At 38.9% G+C, this 24,319-nt stretch overlaps 2 protein-coding genes across 6 annotated transcripts in view; both read left to right on the top strand.

Annotated features, from left to right (window-relative positions):
- IL18R1 (interleukin 18 receptor 1) overlaps nucleotides 1-14,080 on the top strand; it is a 41,670-nt gene extending 27,590 nt beyond the window's left edge. For both annotated transcript variants that reach the window (XM_013056393.2, XM_045077629.1), the window contains 5 exons: nucleotides 3,313-3,433; nucleotides 6,039-6,178; nucleotides 7,304-7,465; nucleotides 11,444-11,602; nucleotides 13,273-14,080. In XM_013056393.2, coding sequence (XP_012911847.1) covers nucleotides 3,313-3,433; nucleotides 6,039-6,178; nucleotides 7,304-7,465; nucleotides 11,444-11,602; nucleotides 13,273-13,628 — 938 coding nt within the window. In that variant the 3' untranslated portion in view covers nucleotides 13,629-14,080. The remainder of the gene's footprint in view (nucleotides 1-3,312; nucleotides 3,434-6,038; nucleotides 6,179-7,303; nucleotides 7,466-11,443; nucleotides 11,603-13,272) is intronic.
- Nucleotides 14,081-19,391: 5,311 nt separating this feature from the next.
- LOC101678455 (interleukin 18 receptor accessory protein) overlaps nucleotides 19,392-24,319 on the top strand; it is a 38,724-nt gene continuing 33,796 nt past the window's right edge. For 2 of the 4 annotated variants that reach the window (XM_013056394.2, XM_045077627.1), the window contains exon 1: nucleotides 19,393-19,408. The gene's annotated coding sequence lies outside the window, so the exon portion shown is untranslated. Of the gene's footprint in view, nucleotides 19,409-24,319 lie in introns of all 4 variants that reach the window. The other 2 variants (XM_045077628.1, XM_045077626.1) reach the window with 2 other exon arrangements.

The following is a 24,319-nucleotide window of genomic DNA, read 5'->3' as shown; positions in this document are numbered from 1 at the left end:
AGCTGATATCCGGATAGCTGATGTAGTCTCAGCCTGCTACTTCTCCGCCATCTTGACTCCTCTCTCCTAAACCATGTTTTGTATAAGGTGATTGAAATATATTCTTGAATTACATCCTCCAAACAACTCCAAGTGGTATTATTCCCATCTGGTGGATTAAATGACCAAAGCCCAGAAGGGTTCAGTATTTTATCTAAAGTTAAATCAGTAAAAAGTGGCAAAGCTTGGATTCAAGTTGCTGTTAACTATTTCCTAAGCTCACATTTTAGGACCAACACCTGCCACAATCGTTTGTGGGACTGGATCTGCCCAGCGTCGCTTGGATAGTTTGCTATTTTCAACTGTGGTTTGCCTGCTTTTTATTGATTTCCAAACTTAGCTCTATTATTTCTTTCTTCTAGTTTTGGGTTTAATTTGCACCTCATTTTTGGAGACAGAATTAGATTCAGTTAATCTCTCTTGTAGCACATGCATTTTAAGCCCCAAAGTTCCCTCTAATCATGACTTGAGCTGTTTTCAAGAAATACACGTATGCCGTATTTTCATTACTATTTGGTTCAAACATTTAAAAAAAAAACTTCCCTTTTGATTTCTTTTTTATTCTATTGATTATTTGTAGTTCTTACTTTCCAGATCTTTGGATGATTTTCTAGTTGTTTTGTTGTTGTGGTTGATATTGATATCGATATCCAGTTAAGTTCCATTCTGGTCCCAGATTAGACACTGTATCATTTCAGTTATGAAGTTTGTTGTAACTTGCTTCAGGACCAGAATGTGGTGTGTGTCTTGATGGATGTTCCAAATGCATGTAAAACAAATAGGCATTCTGCAGGTTTTGGTTTTATCATTCCGTAAATATCACTTATGTGAAGTTAGCCAATGGTATTGTTCAGATCATCTCTCTCTATATATTTTTTAAAAGATTTTATTTATTTATTTATTTACTAATTTGACAGACGGAAATCACAAGTAGGCAGAGAGGCAGGCAGAGAGAAAGGGAGAAGCAGGTTTTCCGCTGAGCAGAGAGCCCAATGTGGGGCTCCATTCCAGGACCCTGGGATCATGACCTGAGCCGAAGGCAGAAGTTTTAACCCACTGAGCCACCCAAGCGCCCCCAGATCATCTATATTTTAACCAAGTTTTGTGTGTTTTTTTTCTGTTACCAAGAGATGTTAACATCTCCAACTACGATGATCAATTTATCTCTGTATCTTTTAGTTCCATGAATCTTTTCTTTGTATATGCTGAGGTTACCTTATGGGCACATACAAATTGATGCCCGTTGAATTGATACTTCATCATTATAAGATTTCTCTCTTTATCTATCATGCTTCTTTTCTGAGTGCCTACTTTCTCGGATAATAGACATATCAGTTTTCTTTTGTTTGATGTTGGCAGGCTCTATCTTTATTACATCCTTTTGCTTTTAACATTTTTTTGTAAATCAAATGCACATTAAATGTGTTTCACATAAACAGCATATAATTGGATCTTTTTTTGAAACCCAGTCTATATAGTGTGTCATCCATTTACATTTCATGAATTACCCATGGAGGTGGTGTGCAACCTCTCCTCTCGCTACCTATGTTTTAGTTATCTTATGTGTCCTTCCTTCCTGCTGTTCCTCCCTTCCTTTTGGATTCATAAAGTATTTTTCTTTCCTTTATTTAATCTGCTCTGTTTTCTTTTTATTTATACTTTATTATCCTTCCTTAGTAGGTCTAGAGATTACAGTGTGTATCCTTGTCTGACTGCAACAGACAGACGTAATCTCAGCACATTTATAACTTCACAGCATGTGAGGACCTTGCAAACGGTTCATTGCATTTGTCCCTCCTGTCTCCCGTTATGCTCTTACATATTTCTCTCCAGCATATGTGCTACAACTCATAATAGATCAGCACTAATAGTGCTTTAAGTAATCCTCAGTCTTTTATATTTATGCAAATATTTGTATTTCCTTTTGACCTCATTTGTTCCTGTAGTTCCTTGCTTTCCTCTGGGATAATTTTTTAGGAGTCTGAAAACTTCCTTTGGGATTTCTCCAAGTGTGGTTATGTGGGGGCGGGGGAGGGGCATGGGACCTCAGTCCTGTGTTTTTTGTACATCACTTCCTCCATGGGGAACTTTCTCTTCTAAGTCTTATGAGACTGCAGGAGAAACCGCTCAGCCTTTGCAGCCTCCCCAGCAGGCATCCTACAAGCCCATGTGACTGTTAGAATTTCCACTAGGCTCTCTTTTCTCTATGTGATTCCCTCCACACTGTACAAACCAAAACAAATTTCTCCCAAGAATAAGATGGCTGGCTATCTCAGCTCCCCGGAGAAGGGCTTTTTCCTGACTGCGTTTCCAGCTATTCTGTTTCTCTTTGTTTTCTCTGCACGCGGGGGTCTTTAATTTTTAGCTAATTTCATTTTTTTACATGTGATTTATCCATTTTGTTTTTCTAGAAATTGCCATGGGAGTGTTGATCTGACACTCCCCCCTAAATTATATGTTGAAAAGAAAGTCCACTGGCTACTATCATTTTTAATAATTGATGTAAACATAAACATTTGAAAAGAAACCAATTCATATTTTGGTGGTGACTTATAATTGCTACTGATTTCTCTGCTTTATAATATTTTTAAAATTCATTTTTTATTTTTTTCAGTGTTCCAGGATTCATTTTTTATGCACCACACCCAGTGCTCCATGCAATACGTGCCTTTCATAATACCTACCACTAGGCTCACCCAACCCCCCACCCCTGCCCCTCCAAAGCCCTCAGTTTGTTTCTCAGAGTCCACAGTCTCTCATAGTTCATCTCCTCCTCCAATTTCCCCCAGCTCACTTCTCCTTTCCAACTCCCAATGTCCTTCATGTTATTTGTTATGCTCCACAAGTAAGTGAAACCATGTGATAATTGACTCTCTCTGCTTGACTTATTTAACTCAGCATAATCTCCTCTAGTCCCACACATGTTGATACAGAAGTTGGGTTTTCATTCTTTCTGATGGAGGCATAATATTCCATTGTATATATGGGCCACATCTTTATCCATTCGTCTGTTGAAGGTCATCTTGGCTCTTTCCACACTTTGATGATGCTGGCCATTGCTGCTATGAACATTAGAGTACAGTTGGCCTTTATTTTCACTACATCTGTATCATTTTTAAAAATTTAAAAACAAGGCATAGCTGTTCTGTTTCTGGAATGTAGCACTGTATTAGCTTTATATATTAAGTTAACATATATAGATTATATTCATTTTAAACTTTTGGGAAATCTGAGTTTCTAAGATCAGAACATTGGTTGTCACCTTTCACATAGGAAAAGATGTAAAACTCAACTGCTCTGCTTTGGCAAATGAAAAGGATGCTTTTTATTGGAATGTGTGGGAAGAAAATGGAAAGGAACCTAATGTACATGAAGAGAACGTAACAAGAATTAGGTATGTATATGTGATGTATTATTTATCACTACATATACAAATCACATTGTGTTGTAGATACATGATATAAAAACATCAGCATGCTGGGCAACTGGGCTCTTTCCATAGTTTGGCTATTGTGGACATTGCTGCATAAATATTGGGGTGCAGGGCTCCTTTGAATCAGTATGTTTGAAACCCTTTGGGTAAATACCTGTAGTGCAATTGCAAAGGCGAAAAGCAAACACAAAACCCAGAATCCTAAAGGGCTGATTGGATATTTGAGGTATGTTTACATTTTAATTATAATTTACATATTCTATACTTTCACCATGCTCTAGGTTGATAGATTATGCAGAAATCTAATGCCAATATCTAAGCTAGAAAAAGAAGTTCAGTGAGGCTGTTTCACATCAGCTTACAAAAGTAGCTTTTGGTCAGTCAGGATATGTTGGGGATGGGGATTTTACTTAAGCATCTGATAAAGTTAATAATCATATAAGAGACTCCAAATTTGTCAGATGTAAGTTTTGTCTCAAGGAAACGCTAATGTCCCCATCACCTACACTGTGGCATTCATTGTTGGCAGATTGACATCGAACATAGTTATTACTGTAACATTTTGCTGTCAAGAGGCCATTAACGGAAATTAGAAACACAGTAAGAACAGATAAAAAAATTAAAAAAAAATAAACCAAGAGGGCATTGTTAGATATAAATATCTAGGAGGTAGCTTTGGTTCACACAGTTTCAAATTGTTGTGTATTAGTACTTCCATTGCCTCTGTTCCTCCAGGAAGGAATGGTCACTCTTTTTTTTTTTTTTTTTAAGATTTTATTTATTTATTTGACAGACAGAGATCACAAGTAGGCACAGAGGCTGGCAGAGAGAGAGAGAGGGAAGCAGGCTCCCCGCTGAGCAGAGAGCCTGATGTGAGGCTCGATCCCAGGACCCTGGGATCATGACCTGAGCCGAAGGCAGAGGCTTTAACCCAACCCACTGAGCCACCCAGGTGCCCCAGGAATGGTCACTCTTATTCAAACAAAACATGCTCAGTCTGTGGTCATTTAAGTGTTTCTGAATGACTTCAGGTCATTACTCTACTTAATAATGTATTGATACACTCAGGTTTTAGTGAGTAGTGATCCCAAGGTGTCTGTCACCTTGGCTGCCATCTTGAGGTTTTTTTCCCTGCCTTTTACACTTCAGAATTTTCTTTGTCATCATGCCAGCAGCTCTCAATTCTTGCTGACACTTGTCGGTGAGTTCCTAACAGTGTCAGGTGTGTGGCCTCGCCCAACAGCAGATGTGTAAACATCAGTCCTGCTGAACAGCACGGACACCTTGCCATTGTGTCTTCTCTTCAGCATCGGACCCTCACTGGAGTTCTGCGGTCCCCCTTCTAGTGATCTATCGCTAATCTTTGGAGGGATAGAAGACCAACTCACCAAACTATTTGAATGGAGCTTAAGCTAAGCTAGGGGAGCCAGGTAGTCTTTCTTTAGAGTTAGGTGATGAGCTTTATTCTGCCACTGGCCTTTTGTGCCTTACTTTCGGGGTCTTTCACTGATGTTGGATAGTTGATATTCCTGGATTGGTGACTTCTGCACCGAAGTATGTTCTAACCTGTGTTTGAGACAGTTGAAGGCTAAGGTGGGTTCTGTGTCCCATGTACTGGAAACACCTGCTGCTAGGGGGGTGGCAGGTGAGTGAGCCACCCGGGGTGGGCTTTCCCAAGTTGTCACTGGCAGAGAAGCAGATATCATGAGCTGTTACCTTGCATCAATGACAGCACAATGTGGATCTTTTGAGAAGAGAAAGACAGCTTGCTACTGGTGTTTGCCTAAGTCATTTTCTGACACTTCCTGAAAGCTTAATTGGTATTTCTCACATGCCTGTGGGTGCATCTGAGAATAGCGTCATTCTTTTTTATTTTTTTAAAAGATTTATTTATATGAGAGAGAGAGAGAGAGAGCATGCAAGGAGGGGGAAGGGCAGACGGAAAGGGAAGGAATCTCAAGCAGGTTCCACACTAAGCTCAGAGCCCGACACAAGGCTCTATCCCAGGACCATGAGATCATGACCTGAGCCAAAATCAAGAGGCAGATGCTTAACTGTCTGAGCCACCCAGGTGCCCCAAATAGTGTCATTCTTAAGTTTATTTTCAATGCTGAACAAAATAAAAGTGATCTTTAGGATCACATGGAGAAATTTGATAGGAATCTGTATTTATGCCAAACCATTTGCCACCTTGTCACAATCCATGGAGACCCCCCTGTGGGAGGAACGCTAAGTGGTTATGAGAAGAGAAAGAGGGGAAATAGTTGAGAGACTATTTTCTTGTGTTTTCAACTCAGCATCATTACCTTATAGCATATTCATTCTGGACAGAGCACGGCGTCATTCCCTAGGTGGTCGCAGGAGGGCTGTTTCTGTCTGCCCTGACACTCTCCGGAGGAGTCAAGGTTCATGGTTGCCCACACCCTGAGTCCCCATCAGAAAAGGAAGGTTCCATGGAGCCAATAGATCCATTGCTTTTGAGTATTTTCACATGAGAACTCCACTCTCATGGGTAATGTTGCTGGCAACGACCAAAGCCTATCACAGAATTTTTCCTCTTTTACAGGACTCCAGATGGCAAATTGTATGCATCAAGAATATTGAGAATTGAGAATATTAATGAAAAAAATCTAAACTTTTCATATAATTGTTCTGTGGCCAGTGAGGGAGGCACAGACATTATAAGCTTTGTCTTGTTGAAAAAAGGTATGGGAAAGTTTTGTCGTGGAAGCTTGTGGAAGCTTGGAATGTTGCGGCTGAGAGACCCCTTGAAGATTGCCACTCTCTCCTTTTACACCCCAGGAAGCAAGCTCCCAAGAGATGAAGTAGTCAACCTTTTGTCACAGGCATTTATGCTAACCTGGGGCTAAGTCCCCTGCTGCAGTCCCCTGTGCATTGATTGTATGAAGAGAATAAAAACGCTATTCTTTTGCCCTCAATCATATTGCAGACCCAGGTAGAAACCAGAGGCTTGAACAGGGACCCAGAAGCAGACTGGAGGCAGAGATGCGTGGGAGAAGACGCAGGCAATGGGAGGCCAGCTTGTAGCTCAGCATAGGGTGAGGCCAATGATAATGATTGTACTATTGCCTCCAGCCTACCTTAGCTGGGCACAAGGCACAGGGGACCCTTGGGTGTGGTCATTCATTCAACAAAGATTGACCAAGGCCTCTCTTCCTTGAACCAGTCTCTGGACCTGGCAGGTAGACAATTGTTGGATTGCATCAGTGGACTTCTAAACTTTTGCACTGCCTGACTGATGGAGCATTCCAGAGCCATCCCCCTCTGTCCTCTACCAATACAGTACAACCCAGGGCCATTGGCCCAGTAGCTGCTCAAAAGTGGCTTCATACTATGGTGAAGACACTAAGAGTTAAGGGCATCAGTGACTTTCCCTGGGACACAGAGTAAGTGATAGCGCCAGGTGGGGAGCCCAGATGACCTCAGTTCAGCATCTGCTCTCTCAAAACTATGCAGTTCCATTTACATTTGCAATATACTAGCTAAGACGTTGGTTTGGGTCCCTCTGCATTTCACCCTGGTATCTTACCATCCTAGAGACTCGCCTTCCCCAGGTGGGGATAGGCTATATCACAATTATTTCAGTTCAGGTCTCTGAATGTCCTTGTACACACTTTTATTCTTTAAAAAACCGGAGTGGAACGATTAGTACTCCGGACCAAAGGCCAGAATGTGGACAAAGTTGATGGGACGTATCAGAAAGATACCTGGATTCATGTTCAGTGTAAAAACTGACAACTGTGCTGTGATGTTGGAGGACACTGGTAAACTGTCTTTCACTAGTTATTCTTGTTTTCTTTTTCTTTCTAGAAGGTATGGTTGACATCCCAGGCTACGTCTTCACCAGAGGAATGATTGTAGCTGTTCTGATCTCAGTGGTGGTTGTGTGCCTAGTAATTATGGGCGTCATTTATAGAGTTGACCTGGTCCTATTTTATAGACATTTCATGGGAAAAGATGAAACATTAACAGGTAACAGATATCGTAATACTGGGATTTCTTATCTTATGGCTTCATTAAAAAACCAAATAAAGATACATTAATCTTCCTTTCATTTTGATTATATTGTTATCTTACTGTGTGGGAGAGGTTTTCCACAGGAAAGACTGGTTTGAACAGATCATCCATCATGAACGTTGTCTCATATCTTTTTTTGTGCTAACTTGTATGTTGCCAAAAATAATTTGCCAAGCAATTGTTAGTTGTTTGATATATGTATGTCATGTCCTCCCAAATGCCCTATGAGATGCTTGTGCCTAGGGACTGTCATTATTCACATTTGATCTGGACACCTTATATAATGTGCACATTCAATAAACTTCATTAAATAGAATTGAATTGTATTGTAGTTCATTATTTTAACCTGACAAAGGAGGCAGCCTTATGTATCTGTAAGAACCCTGAACTAGAAGCCAAATGACCTGGGTTCTGGCTTCCTAGATTTGTTTTTCTCTATGGCTGTTTCTATCTGAGGACTCTATTTTTCAATCTGATTTCTCTATTTTTAAAGGTAATTTGAAGAAGTCCTCAAGTTATAAGATAATTACTGCATTGTGTCAATTATACTTAAGTAAAAAAAGATAATTCCTGAATTGAAACAAATCAGTCTAATCCATTGCACTTGCTGTGTGTGTGTGTGTGTGTGTGTGTGTGTGTGTGTGTGTGTAGGACACAGTTCAAAACACAGAAAGTCTAAGAGTAGAAAATCACCTGTTAGCCTTTCCCATGTCTCTGTTTCTCACATCATCTGTCACTGATAGTATATATATCTAAATAAATATGGATATGGGATCAAATTCTACTCCTGTGCTAAAAACAAATCTTGGCCAATCATGTACACTCTTCTGAACTTCTTTGTTTTGCTATGCCTTGGATGCCCTTCCATAACAGTTTATAAAGCCTCCTGTTAGAGTCATACAGTGTTTTATATCTGAAGATGTATCCCTGTTTGTTTGGTCACCTTTTGAGTTATTCACAACCTTTTGTTATTACAGAAATGATGTGACAGAGAGTTTTGAAGAGTCATTCTTTCATCTGTGTGCAGTGTAATTGAAGGGAAAACTTCCCAAAGTGGAATTGCTGGCGATATTGAAGGGTAGATACAGTTGTTCATTGGATAGGCATAGCCAATTTGACCTCCCTTCTATTGTACTCCTACCACCTTCAAAGAATGGGGGTTACTTTTTCTGCATGGCCTTACCCACAACCTTTTGGCTATGTGCCAATCTGATAGGTAAAGTTATATCTCCGTATAGTTTTCATTTGTATTTCACTTACTATGCAAGAGTGTAATTTTTCATTTTTTTAAGGTTCATTTTTATTTACATTCTCAAAGTACTCATTCATATCCTTTGACACTTTTCTATTGTTTTTTTCCCTCTTGTTTATTTCTAAGAGCTATTTATATTTTAAGGAGGTTAACTAACTATTATCTACATTATGAAGGTAGTAGAAAGTATAGACAAAAATCTTGGCCTTTTTTCCCCTCTTGTTTATTTCTAAGAGCTATTTATGTTTTAAGGAGGTTAACTAACTATTGTCTATACTATGAAATGAAAATATTGTTCTCAGATTGTAATTTGTCTTTTGATTTTGCTTATATTAGTGTAATATGTGGAAGATTTTTTATTATTCTTAAAGTATAATTGACACAGCGTTATATTAGTTTCAAGTACACATTTTTATCATTATGGAAGATTTTTTTAAATGTACTCAAGTTTATCCTTTTATGGTTTCTAGATTTGTGGTCACAAGTAGAAAGATCTTGACCACAAGTTACGAAAGAAGTCTCATGTTGTTCCTGTGGGATTTTTCTAGATTCATGATTCACATTTACAGCTTTTAGTTAATAATATCAAATTAACAAAGCCAATTAATTAAGCTTTGAGCTTAATTATGTGTATGCAATTTTGGGGATGGAGAGAAACACTATAACTGAGAGGTCTATTTTTGGTACCTTTTTGAACAGGTGTCTACTTGCATGGACCTGAACATATCTCAAAATGGGCATTCACTAATATCTTTCTGATCTTCAACGAAGATTTTTTTCCCCCCTCTCTGTTGTGTTTGACCCAATTCACAGATAATTTTTTTCAGTTCACACTTCCTGCTTCCCAGCATGGCAGTGCATAGAAACATTTACAGATGGGCTCTACATCAGCTCTATTTCAAGTGTGACCTGTGACAGTGATCAGTTGTGAAAAAGCCAGAAATAGAGACATAAGTATAAAAACCAAAACTTTCATAGCAATTTGATATTGCTGCTATATCCAAGAATGTTTTCAGTATGAGTTTTTGAAGGACTGGAAATGAAAGAAACCAAACCACCCAAATCAGTCAAACTCCATGAAAGCATGGTCATTCACCCAACACAGTTTGAGAAGCATTCACCTGACTCCTTAAAGCCCCAAATATAGATTCACATGAGGGTTTTGTTTATACAGAACCCAAAATAATTATTATTAATTTCGGAATACCTTATCTTAAACACTTCACTTTGTCAGTTATCAGAGCCAGCAAGTCATTCAATTACGTGGGTTTAAATTAAATTGTAATATCTATTACAAGATTTGCTAAACCAAAAAGAGAATTGCTTGAAATTGGGCATTTCAAAGCAATCAATAGTGGAAAAGCCATTTTTCATCTTTCATGAGTAAGAGTAAAGCTGTACTCCAACCCCTGTACCATCTAATCAATTATCATGGGGCAGGGATAGACCATTCCCCTCCCACTTCCCCTTCTTCCTCTACCAATCTCAGTTAGCATCAATTGCGTCATTTAGGACCTGACTCAAAATTTCATTTTTTCAGGAAGCAGGTCCCCTAAAGATCACTTTTTAGTCTCTGACCACATTGATTCTGTTTGTTTTGCCTGTTTTGTTACACTGCCTCGTACTGCTAATGTGTTATTTGCAAACTTTTTCAAATTCTTGCATTTGCTTGCTTTGTTTTCTGAGATAGTTTGGATGAAGGTAGAAGAAGGGCGTGTATATAATTTTGTGGTCTCCCACTTAGTACGGTGGTCTTTGTTATTTAGGTAACACTTTCATCTTGACTTTGTCCCATTAGCCTTCTGAACATTGCTTTATGATTATCAGGAATTTAATAGGAACCAATGTTATTATCCATGAAAATCTTTCAATAGACCAGAAATTTTCATATTGGCATCTAGGACCATATTTACTTTTAAATATCGCAGCATGTTTGTGATAGCCCTGTGTTTGAATCACCTCTATTGTTTCTTCCTGCTTGCCAGTGTAAACGCTCTGCTTTGTTTCTGTCTTCACTTTCCAGTGGGTCATTTTGAGTATAGACATATTAAGATGCTGGTAGGATTAGGTAATAAGAGAAAGCCGAAGTGAGATTTGCTTTCCATTCCTGGAACAAGGACATAGCTGGGCTCCTTGGCCTTTTGTTGCCTTTAAATGACTTTAATTCCTGGATTTATATCTTGTATTTCTCTCCATCACTCTATGGTGTCATACAGTGAGAATCTTAATCTACATGCTTAAAAAACAATTTGCTAATTGGTTGCTTGATTAGCATTTGAGGTTCATGGAGGCTATTTTTTTGTGTGTCTTTAATAATAATTTAATTTATTTCTTGTTTTTGACAACTTAAAAAAATCAGAGAGCGAATAATGCCTAAAAAGAATCATAGAACCAAAAAATATTTGATGAATTTTATGAGTTACCTAGTTTAAACACGTTTGTTTTGTTTTTTAATTGGTTTTCTGGCAAAAAAATATTTTCTATATCCTTTTTTTGAATGGCTTCATTGAGCTCTAACTGATGTACAAGGAACTGCACATATTTAATGGGTACAATTTAATGAGTTTGGACATGAGGATACTCTAATTTTTTTCCTTTATGATGGTTCCTCTCCCATTTTTCACAACTTTCACTCAAATTTTATTTGCACTGTAATTAAAAGAGTAAACCTTATTTCCTAGATGGAAAAGCATACGATGCTTTTGTGTCTTACCTGAAAGAATGTGGACCCGAGAATGGAGAGGAGCACACCTTTGCTGTGGAGATTCTGCCCGAGGTGTTGGAGAAACACTTTGGGTATAAGTTATGCATATTTGAAAGGGATGTGGTACCTGGAGGAGGTAAGAAAGTAATACCAGATAGAAAACCAGTGGGAAGATTTTAAAAGCTGAATAGTGTAGCCTTATGAAAGGCAATCCTGTTTTGCTTAAAAACAAAGGAATAAACACGATCCTATAAACCAGAAATAATCAGCTAAATCAGTATAATATTTTATACAACAGGATCGGTTCCTGACTTAACACGTGACCCTCTGGACTATACACATCATTCATTCTTACCAGAAAATACTCGTTCTTTATTAGGTTGGCACTGGTGTGAAAATTATAGTAGCGGATAGGAGAGTTGGAAAAGAATAAATAAAGGGCGATTGGTGATTCATGTCGGATTTTAGTTATGCAGTTCAGTTTTTTTTATTAGTATCTGAATACAAATGACGATAAAACATATATTGAAGCAAATTCCAGCTCGAAGCCAAGAAATTAAGTCACATGTCTGTATTTTCTCTGAGGTCTTCCAGAGCAAGTATTGGAAATCTGGTGTCAGAATACTTTGGTGCTGATGCATTACCAAGGATGCAGTATAAGCATTTCTATTGCCACCATCACCCAGTCAGCCAACGTATACTCGTGGCAAACTCTGAGCTGGGCACTGAAGACATGGCAGTAAATAAGACATAGCTGTGTTTTTCCCCCTCCCAGATTACAACCGAGAAAGGGAAGATACGACCAATTAGAAGGAGAAAACATACTATTTTTTTTAAAGATTTTATTTATTTCTTGGCAGACAGAGATCACAAGTAGGCAGAGAGAGGGGGAAGCAGGCTCCCTACTGAGCAGACAGCCCGATGCAGGGCTCCATCCCAGGACCCTGGGATCATGACCTGAGCCAAAGGCAGAGGCTTTAACCCACTGAGCCACCCAGGTGCCCCTACTTTTTAATAAATAGATAGGTAGATGGATAGATAGATAGATAAAATAGATTTGTTCTTAGTTTTCAAATGAAAATAAAGACTGTATGTATATTTAATTATAAAGAGCTTGGGTCAAAACCTCTATTGGAGAAGAGGTAGAGATCTAGCCCAGAAGTTGACAATCACCCATGGGTCAAATCCAGGCTATCAGCCTTGTTAAAACATAGCAAAGAGCTGTTCATGTGTGGTCTGCAAGGTGCCTTTGAGCTAAATAGCAGAGATGGGTAATATAAAACCAGAAATAGTCACTCCCTGGCCCTTTACAGAAAGTTTGTCAACATCTGGTCCAGAAGCATGGTGGGATATATATATTTTTATCTTTAAATTCAGATTTCAGTGTTCCTCCCTATCTGCCAAGATGTGAGATAGCATCACAGGACTCCAGAAGGGAGACCGCGTAGGTCCTGATTCTAATTCTAGAATTTGCTGACTATTGGACTCTGGTCTGGTTGCTTAACCATTCTGTACTTCGGCTTCTTCATTGGTAAAATGGTGGTGATAATGACATTGTCTTCGTAGGGTCATTGTGATGCTGTAGTGAGTTGATACACATAAAACATCTAGAAGAGTAAGCACCAAGTGTTCATTATTGCTGTTACTTGGATGATTGTTTTTAACAGTGTATAAAAGTTGAGAATAAGTGATTTGTCTTGAAAAACTTATTAGTGAAGTAGAGTTAAATAATACAAAATTAGATCTTCATCTCCTGTCTGCCTTTTTAGTTCTCTTTAACTACTATGCCACATCTTGCATTTTCAGCTGTTGTTGATGAAATCCACTCATTGATAGAAAAAAGTCGAAGACTGATCATTGTCCTAAGTAAAAGCTACATGTCTAATGAAGTCAGGTATGAACTTGAAAGCGGACTCCATGAAGCGCTGGTAGAAAGGAAAATTAAAGTCATCTTAATTGAGTTTACACCTGTGAGAGACTTCATGTTCTTCCCCCAGTCACTACAGCTTTTGAAATCTCACCGAGTTCTGAAGTGGAATGCTGATAAACCTCCATCGTATAACTCAAGGTTCTGGAAAAATCTTCTTTATCTGATGCCTGCAAAAACGGTCAAGCCCTATGGAGCTGAGTCTGAAGTCCTACCTGTTCTTTCACGGTCCTGAGCTTTAGGAAAGCTGAACATACGAAAGAACTGTTGACGCTCTGCCCAGAGTGGATGGGCCTGTTTTTAACAAAGGCCCTATTAAAAATGTTTACCTCTCTGAAAATCCTTCTTACGGTTCGAAGATGATAGTCGTCATTAGGTTGCCAAGGATAAGACTGAACACTGAGCTGTGCTCATGTGCTCCTGGAGGAACCTGGAATTCCAAAGCAATGCATCTCCTCTTTCTCCCTCCTCCATAACTGGCTATAGGTGCTCGTTCTCAATTCATGTTCAGCAACTGTGAGGCAGAGCATGAAGCAGAATACCTTAGGCTCTTATAAAAAGGGCCTGTCTCTATGTTTTTGTTTTTTTTTTTTTTTAATTTCTTTTCAGCGTGAGAGTATTCATTGTTTTTTGCACCACATCCAGTGTTCCATGCAATCCGTGCCCTCTCTAATACCCACCACCTGGCACCCCAACCTCCTACCCCCGCCCCTTCAAACCCCTCAGATTGTTTTTCAGAGTCCATAGTCTCTCATGGTTCACCTCCCCTTCCAATTTCCCCCAACTCCCTTCTCTCTAACTCCCCATGTCCTCCATGCTATTTGTTATGCTCCACAAATAGGTGAAACCATATGATAATTGACTCTCTTTGCTTGACTTATTTCACTCAGCATAATCTCTTCCAGTCCTGTCTCTATGTTTTTAATGCTAATGCTTGAATTAAATGATTGTAAGCATTTTCTGGGATCCAGTAGGTGACATAATAGCAGGAATGGTGCCTTCACTCTCCAGTGCAGCCTATAGCTAAGCATCTGGGATAGTGCCTGAGACATGGCAGAGAGCTGGTGGGGCTATGTGCACTGGAGACCCAGGTGTGACAGGGCCTTAGCCTCAGGACATGTTTAATGTGTCCTGGCCACAGCTGCAGACCCACTATTATCAGAACCCCCTGAAGCACTGCTCAGGGCTTGCTTATTTGGGTCTGTTTGGAGAGAACGTCCCCAGACTGTTTTATCTTTCATGAGAGGCACACATTTGAATTAAGATAATTCTCTGGGTTTTTCAAAATGGTCTAAAACATTTGTTGATTTAACAAGAATGTTTATAGACCTGATGTCAGATCATATCTTCCATATTAGCCAATAGTCAGTATTATACATTAGCCACAGCAAAATAGGATAGTTACTGGTTTGATTTGTTAAAAAAAAAAAGGTGGAGGCAGCATGGCATGGGGTTGAGCATGAGCTATGGAGTCAAGACACTTGAGCTCAAATCCTGGGCTTGCTACTCACTTTGGGGAAGCCTGGAACCTTTTGAACCAATCTGCTCCTCCATTTCCTCATCTTTAAAATTAAAATTTATAGTAACAGTACCTACTTCACAGGGGAACTAAATGAATAGATACAAATAAAGTACTTACAACAGTTTTTGTCACCGACTAAATAATCTACATGTGGCTATTACTGCTGTTATTTTAATTGTTAGTATTGTTTTTATTAATTGTTAGATGACTTATTTAGTAGTGAACTAAGATAGAAGGCAGAGAGCAGAGAAGGGAAAGAGATCTGGAAGGAAGGCAGTTTTGACTTGAGGACATTTGTATATAGAGAGAAACATGTCATAAGGGCGGAAGATATTTCTCCATTAGATGCATGAAACTTTTGACTTTGGCAGTCATGTATGTGTCTGTCACCCTAAGGTGAGTCCAGCACTCTAGGCCTTCTTGGTGGGTTCAGCAGTCATGGCTGCCCAAATCACTGAGTGAGTGACAAATAGCCATCTTACACAGAAAGAAAAGGTTTAGTAAATCTGGAAGCGTGGATAGAATGTATGGGTGCAGAGTAAATGATCCAGAGAGTTTTAAAGCAGAGATGGTTAAAAACAGCTGTAGTAGATATTGCTGAAAATTAACAAATTGAGATTTTACTAGATTTTTGGTGTGAGAAACTGATTTACTTTTGTAGAGCTTAAAATTTTGTTTGCTAATTAGGTAGCTAAAAAAAGTAAAAGAATTTGATTACTAACTGAATGTTTTATGTGTGAAAACATATGGTCTAGAGAAATGTTATTTGCTATCATCAGTGTCTCTAAAACAAAGACTGATTTTGCTCTTCTCTTTTATTGTGTGTGCTGTTAAATACATTAAGTATATTTTGTATTGTGTGTTAAATACATATAATAAATAAATGCTTTAGAAGACAGTAATAGGGGCACCTAGGTGGCTCAGTGGGTTAGAGCCTCTGCCTTTGGCTCAGGTCATGATCCCAGGGTCCTTGATCCCAGGACTCTGCTCAGCGGGGAGCCTGCTCCCAGCTCTCTGTCTGCCTGCCTCTCTGCCTACTTATGATCTCTCTCTGTCAAATAAGTAAATAAAATCTTTGAAAAAATAAAAAAAATAAAAGACAGTAATAAACCATTAGTCTAGTGGTCTTAATTTTGGAATGCCTTTTGATAACCTTTTTCACTCAGGTGAAGATTCCACTTTCCCATTCTCTATATTCCCACCTATTTTAATAAGATACGGGTCATCCAAAATGGACTCCTACATCTATCTTCTTCTGCCTTTTTAAATGTCAAATTAAATTGTACCTACGTTCTTTGTTGTACCTTCCTTCCCGAGCAAAAGGAGAATTCCCTTCTCCAAAGCTATGAAGACACTCAATACACAGCACGAGTATTAGCTCTGCACATGCCAGTTAATTCATGTGCATATTTTTAAGTTTAAGTGCAAACACTTTCAACTAGAACCAATAAACAACTATTATTAATAGAATTATGTCATTCTTTTCTGGGGATACAGGTGTCCTTAAACTATGGGGGCCATTTCAGAGAATCCATCAACAGCCAGCCAGTACATCTCTATTATGTACTGGAAACATTTATTAAAATAAAGTTATATCCCCTTAAAGCAAAGAGAGAGCTTATTCGCCCCATAGTCCAAACCCAGGAGGCTGAAATGGGTAAGTACAGGGAGTTGGCCCAGGTCACACCACTGGTAGTGTGGCAGCTGGGGGCAGAGAGAGGTGTTGTCTCTTCTCTTTGGAGTTGCCTGTTGGGACAGTGAGTCTTTTTTTTTTTTAAATTAACATATAATGTATTATGTGCTTCAGGGGTACAGGTTGTGGATCATAAGTCTTACACTAGTCACAGAACACACCATAGCACATACCCTCCCCAGTGTCCATCACCCAACCACCCCATCCCTTCCCTCCCCTCCAGCAGCCCTCAGTTTGTTTCCTGAGATTAAGAGTCTCTTATGGTTTGTCTCCTTCCCTGGTCCCACCATGTTTCATTTTTTTCCCCTCCCTGCCCTCCATAACCCCCAACCTGCCTCTCAAATTCTTCATATCAGAGAAAGCATGTGAATTTGTCTTTCCCTGATAGAATTATTTTGCTTACCATAATGCCCTCAGTTTCAATCCACATCATTGCAAATGGCAAGATTTTCATTTTTTGATGGTTGCATAATATTCTATCACACACACACACACACAGATGTATATATACATCATAGCAAATGGCAAGATTTTCATTTTTGATGGCTGCATAATATTCCGTCACACACACACACACACACACACACACACACACCCCGCTTCTTCTTTATCCATTCATCTGTTGATGGACATCTAGATTCTTTCTGTAGTTTGGTTATTGTAAACATTGCTGTTATAAATGTGCCCCTTCAGATCACTACATTTGTATCTTTAGGGTAAATACCCAATAGTGCAATTTCTGAGTCATAGGTAGCTCTAATTTCAACTTTTTGAGGAACCTCCATACTGTTTTCCCGAGTGGCTGCATCAGCTTGCATTCCCACCAGCAGTGTAGGAGGATTCCCCTTTCTCTGCATCCTTGCTAACACCTATCATTTCCTGACTGGTTAATTTTAGCCATTCTGACTAAGGTGTGTGAGGTGGCATCTCACTGTGGTTTTGATTTGTATTTCCCTGATGCCGAGTGAGGTGGAGCACTTTTTCATGTGTCTGTTGGCCATCTGGATGTCTTCTTTGCAAAAATGTCTGTTCATGTCTTCTGCCCATTTCTTGATTGGATTCTTTGTTCTTTGGGTGTTGAGTTTGATGAGTTCTTTATAGATTTTGGATACTAGCTCTTTATCTGTTATGTCATTTGCAAATATCTTCTCCCATTCTGTGCATTGTCAGTCTTCTGTATCACTAATTCTTCTGCCTCATTTATCCTAGCAGTAAGAGCCTCCATTTTTTATTTCATCTCATTAATAGCTTTTTTGATTTCAGCTTGATTATATTTTTGCTCTTTTAGTTCTCCAGAAAGAGATTCTTTAGTATCTTCCATGCTTTTTTTGAGCCCAGCAAGCACCTTGATAATCATTCTGAACTAATCTAATCATTCTGAATCATTCTGATAATCATTCTGAACTCAAGTTTGGACATCTTACTAATGTCCATATTGATTAGGTCCCTAGCCATAGGTACTGCCTGTTGTTCTTTTTTTTTTTTTTTTTTGAAGTGAGTTTTTTTGCCTTGTCATTTTATCCAGATAAGAACTGATGACTGACATAACAAAATACTAAAAGAGTTGCAGTGATCCCAGTAAAATATACACTAACCAAATCAAAAGAGATATGAAATCAGGGGGAGGAGAAAAAAGAAAAAAAATTAAATATATATATATATATATATATATATATATTAGACTGGTGAACAGAAACACACTTGATTTTGGGTGTGTTTTGGTCTGTTAGAAGAAACTCCCTCCCAGAATTTTAAAGAAAGAAAAACATATATATATATATATATATATATATATATATATACATATTATCCATACACACACACACACACACATATATATATATATAGAGAGAGAGAGAGAGAGAGAGAGAGTTTACCCATATACATATGTATATGGGTAAACCCAATGAAGAGATAGAATATGATTATAAAGATGAAAATTTAAAAAGGAGTTGATAAGAAGTTGGTTGAAAAAGAAAAAAAGAGGAAAGAATGTGATCAGGTTGGAGACTAGTACAAAGCCATGCACTAGATTTAGGGTGTATTTTAATCTGTTAGAAGAAACTGTATCCCAAAATTTTTAAGAAAGAAAAACCTATACATATACAAAAAATAAGTTTAAATACAATGAAGGGATAGAATATGACTATAACAATGAAAATTTTAAAAAGATTTTTAAAAAGGTACTGATAAGATAGTTTTAAAAGGTTAAAATACAAAAGAAGAAAAATTGAAAAAAAATAGAATAAGAAAAAAAATAAAATTGAACAATATTTAAGTTTAAAAGACTAAAGAATCATGGAAAAATAGCCATGAATTCTATGTGTTGCTTTTCCCTAACTCTGGAGTTCCATGGTTTTCATTGATCAGTGAACTTGGTCTTGGCTGGATGTTCTTGCTGATCTTCTGGGGGAGGGGCCTGTAGCAGTGATTCTCAAATGTCTTTGCCGGAGGAAGACTTGCACTGCCCTTGCCAGGGGCCAGGCTAAGTAATCTGCTTGGGTTCACACTAGGAGCTTTTGTTCCCGGAATGGTTTCCGTACAGCTTTGGAGAAGGGAAATGAAACTGGCAGTCTCCCAGTCTCTGGCCCAGAGGAGCCAAGAGCTCTGGGCCCACTGCTCAGTGCACCCTCAGAGAAAAGGGGTCAATCCTTCCTGTCTCCTTGGCCTCCAGCTGCTCTCCAAGCTCACCCGACCTGTGACTGAATGTTTCTGTCTCTGGCGCACAGCCCATTTGGAGTCTCCAAACCCAGCAGATTCCTTCAGTGTGCTCCCATGCCACTCCTCCTAGAGGAGGAAGGTGAGTCTCCCCAGATCTGCCTCTTGTGGGGTCCCTACTTGAAGAGCAGTGGTCTGACTCTGCCTTGGATCATGGTTTAAGGTAACCCTGACCTGAGAACCCACTCCTCAGCTCTATCCCTACAGCTGATTTCCCTGTCTGGTACCTGGCAGCTCTGTCACACTCAGACACTCCTGGTCTTCTTGTGAACCTGAGGGTCCTGAGACCAATCTGTTCCTGTGAGGGCTCCACACAACTCCTTCCCCCCTCCCCCACCCCAGCCTGCCTAGCCTCTGGAGCGACATCCCTCAGTGGAGCAGACTTCTGAAAGTTTTGATATTGTGCTCCGCTGCTCTCTCACTTGCCAGGAGCCGGCCCCTACCCCAGTGGTCTATCTTCCCGTGTATCACCTCAGATTCACTTCTCTGCATGTCCTATCTTCCAGAAAGTTCTTGATTTTCTGATCCTAGAATCGCTGCTCTTCTTCTCTTCTATCTCCTATTGAGTTTGTGGGTGTTCAGAATGGCTTGATAACTATCTAGCTGAACTCCTGGGACCTGGGGATATTTAAGTATTTGACTCCTCTGTCATCTTGCTCCTCCAGTTGTTGAAAGCCTTTGGACAGTGAGTTTTTTTGAAACAAGTTTTTAGAGGGTGATGGTACTTTCCTGGGGTTGGGGCACCTTATACAAAGGGGGTCTAGGGCAAAGCCTGCACAGTAGAAGCATGGCTACTTAGGAACTAGCTCAGAGGAGGATGAAAGAGTATAAAGGATCTTCAGCCTTTCTTCTAGGCTACTAGGATAAGGATAAAGGAGGGAAATGGCACTCAGTCCTATGTAGGATGAAAGTGTACACTTGACTAGAGCATGTCTGCTGTGGCATCTGCCAAAATACAGGGAGTTAGACCTCTGACAGGTACTAGGAGCTCACACTGTGTTGATGCTGATGGTTGGCCAGGATGGTCAGTGAGGCACAGAGAGGAGGAGCTTCCCTGCAGTTATCAACATACTTGTCTAAAGCAGAGACAATGGCAAAGCCAGTTTCCAAGACCAAGTCAAATTGTAGCTTTAAATTCTAGGAGGAAATAGTGAAGTGAAGCTCTGAGGGAGGAGACCCAGTGTCTGGGGAAAGCCATCTTTTTGAGCAGAAGCTACTCTGAGAAGTGGGTTTAGGAGTAACATAGGGCTCTTCAAAGGGCGAGAAAGCCACAGATCTAACAGGAAATGGTGTGTGTGTGTGTGTGTACACGTGTGTGTGCTGTGGGCAGGGTACATGGTCCTTCCTGCATGCTTCACCAGTAATGATCACAGTCCAGGCTGGGGGCTCTGAGACCAACATGTATATTTCTGTGTGAGGCTTGTGACAACAAGGTTTTATCTCTAGAGTCCATCTTGTGGTTTCTCATACACACCCCATGATTGTGATTTATGTTATCGCCATTTATACATCAAGGCATACCACTTGATGGGTGTGCTTAATAATCAACGGTGAACATGTTAAGAATAGAGTTCCAGATTGTGTTTTGGGAGTCCTAGGGATCCTCATGATGCCATTGGGACCATCCTGGGCAGTGAGGTAGAGTGAGGGGGAATATGGGAACTGAGTTCATTCTTCTCCCCAGTGCTCATTCCTTCCAGATATCTCAACTAGACCAACACTGCTTTTATCCATTTTTATGTTGAGGTTCCACATAGTCACTTTATTAAAAAAAAATACCTCTGAATAGGTCATGGTTTAGATGTAATGAACATAAATCCACTCTAGCTAGTTTAAACAGAAACGGTTCTAGAATTGTTCAGAGAGGGAAAGAAACAGACCCTAGACTAACCTTCCAAGAATATCTGCCAAAGTCATGAAAAAAACTGGGCTGTCAAAGGAGCTTCTTCTCCTGCCACAAACAAGAAATCTGCTCAATCAGGATGTTCTTGCTGTAGTTACCAGCTCCTGAACTAGTCTGGAGTTGAAGTAGTGGGAAAAACCTATACTGTGGAATTGTCCAGGACTGAAAAAGCCTATTGCTTCTAGTACCTGGGTCTACCAGGACCAACATTATTAATTTGCTTTATCTCACAATAAACCTAATAGCCTCAGAATAATTTATAATACTAACACAGCTATCCATATTTGTTTATTTAAAAAATTCAAGATTTGGGGGGGTACTATTTTATACCTTGAGAATATCCCATTAGGATTTAATAAAGACAAGTTCTTTGTGTTCTGGAGTCATTGAAAATTATTTTTCTTGATGTAGTTTTGTCAACTTAATAAACAGTTCAATTTCTTTGATTTCGATTTTTAAGGATTGCTTCTTGAAATTTTGTTTGGTTTTATAATAATGCAAGATAGTTACAGCCTTCTAGAGCAAATCTATAAAATAAGGTACATGCAGAAAAATCCAGCTTCTATTCCTCTCCCTGCTGCTTGTTTTCTCCCTCCCATATAGGCAAACCTTTCTAAAAATGATGTCAATATGTCCTTCAATTTTTAATATAGATAAAGATACATATATATCTAAATCCCTTCACTTCTCAAAGATAAAAGATAGCATAATATATACAATTTTTCCTGCCTTGTTTCCCCATTTCATAATATATTCCAGAGATCATTGCCTATTTGCATGTGGTGCTATTTCTCCTTCTTTCTTGGAGATACATGTGAAGTTTTACCACAGTTTATTCAATAATCTCAGTTCCAGTCTTTTGCAATCTTAGATTATGTTGTAAAGAATAGCCTTATGAATACATATTCTCACATTTTTGCCAGAATATTTTGGGGGATAGATTGCTGGAAGTAGGATCTCTGCATCAGAGGATAATACATATGGACTTTGGCTTAATATTGCCTTTTCATAGGGATTGTCCTTTTGAATTCCCATTAGCAATTCCCATTAGCAAGTCACAAAGTCAATCCAGATTTAAGGACATGGAAAATAGACTCTACTTCTGGACATGTAAAGCAGAATGCACATCATGGAGCAGAGGAATTGAGGGCAGCCATTTTGGGGATGCTATCCCCTCTCTACCTATACCAGGACCATTTCCTTTCTCCATATGGTACTTCTCCATAAAGTACTTACATTAGCTTTTGCCAAGTTTTCTCTAAAGATAATGATCTTGTTCATCTCTATCACCCATTAGAACCCTGCAATGTAGTTGCAAATATTTGTGTTCCCAATCTATAATATTTCTACTTTACTATTGGTATTTACCCATTTACTGACTATAGAGAAATGTATGCTTTCTTCCAATATTTGTATATATTCACTTTTAAAAATTAAAATCTTAAATTCATTTGAAATTGGTTTTGGTGTGCAGTGCAAGGAATGGATATACTGCAACATATTCTACATAGCCGTCCAGCTAGCACAACACTGTTTTCTAAAAATACCATCTTTTACCCACTGATGTAACTTCCATTAAACTTTCATATGCCATCAGATCTGTTCCTAGACCATCTAGTCTTTTCTATTGGTCGGTCAACTTTCTATTTATGCAATAATACCACATTGTTTTAATTATAGATATTTAAAATTATATTTCAATATCTTATAATGCCTATGTCCCTTGCTGCACCCCAAAGCTCCTATTTTTCTGATTTTCTGATATTTCTCACATGTTTTTTCTTCCTAATGAACTTAACAATTAGAATGCTTAATTCCAAAGAAAAACCTGATAGCATTTTATTGGGTTCACATTAGACTTTTTAAGTTAACATAGGGAGGACTGATTTTTTTTTTTTGAGGTTGTTTCTACCTAACCAAGAACATAGAATGTCTTTCTCCTTGTTTAAATATGTATTTGATTCTTTCTGGAGTGTTTGATAGTTTTTCTCTTAAAGATTTTGGCTACTTCATGTTAAATTCTCTACAGATAATCATATCTTCTCCAAAAAGAGATGTGCAATTACATATAATTAATTAGAGAAAAGTAATTAAGGCACTGGAACTGGAAGGGAATTCCAATGCTTCTAATTGCTTTTTCTTGTTTAATTGCATTGGCAATTTATCCCTAGTGAAATAGAATTCGTTCATCCAATAGTAATATATGTTTCAGTTATTTATGACTGGCTAACGAACTATCCTAAAACTTAGTTGCTTAAACATAACATTTTATTATTATTACTCACAGTTATGCAGTCTGGATGGGCTCAGCTGGACCATTTCCTTTCTCCATATGGTGTCTGTTGGGACTGGAACATTCAATATGTTCTTTACTCATGTGTCTGAAGCTGGAATGGTTGAAACAACTATAGTCTGACTAGACTTCTCTCTCTCTCCCTTTTCCTGTCTCTCCCTTCTTCCCTCCTTGTTTTTACAAACTGGCCAACTTGGGCTTCCTTATAGAAAATGATTTTAAGATATTTGGAATTCTTATATTGTTCCCGACTTCCAAAAGAGAGGAAGTAAAAGCTGAAGATCTTTCAAAGACTGGTTCAGAGCTGGCACATTGTCACTTCTACTGCATTCTATTGGTCAAAGCAAGTCACAAAGTCAATCCAGATTTAAGGACAGGGAAAATAGACTCTACTTCTGGACATGTAAAGCAGAATGCACATCATGGAGCAGAGGAATTGAGGGCAGCCATTTTGGGGATGCTATCCCCTCTCTGCCTATATCAGGATAGCCCATCTCCTGCAAACCTATGCAAATAATATTAAAGTGATCAAATTCATTATCAAAGTCTGCATTAGGATATGTGAAACTTCAGAAGGGCTGTTTCCACACTCTGATTCACTCAAATCTAATTCAATTCATCAGTTATTGAATACCTATCATAAACAACACCTTATGTTTAGACTTCTCCTTCCATCCTACCCATGTTTCTCCCCGGCTCCCAGGTCTGCTGCCTTTCTTCTTGCACTGTGCTGCTCCCACAGGACACTGTGAGCCCGGGACTTCACATTCCTATTATTTTTATGACCTCTCTTGGAA

The sequence above is a fragment of the Mustela putorius genome, unplaced genomic scaffold (assembly GCF_011764305.1).
Source record: "Mustela putorius furo isolate JIRA1106 unplaced genomic scaffold, ASM1176430v1.1 tig00000224_pilon_pilon_pilon, whole genome shotgun sequence".
Lineage (NCBI taxonomy): Eukaryota > Metazoa > Chordata > Mammalia > Carnivora > Mustelidae > Mustela > Mustela putorius.
This window is presented reverse-complemented; position numbering and strand designations above follow the sequence as displayed.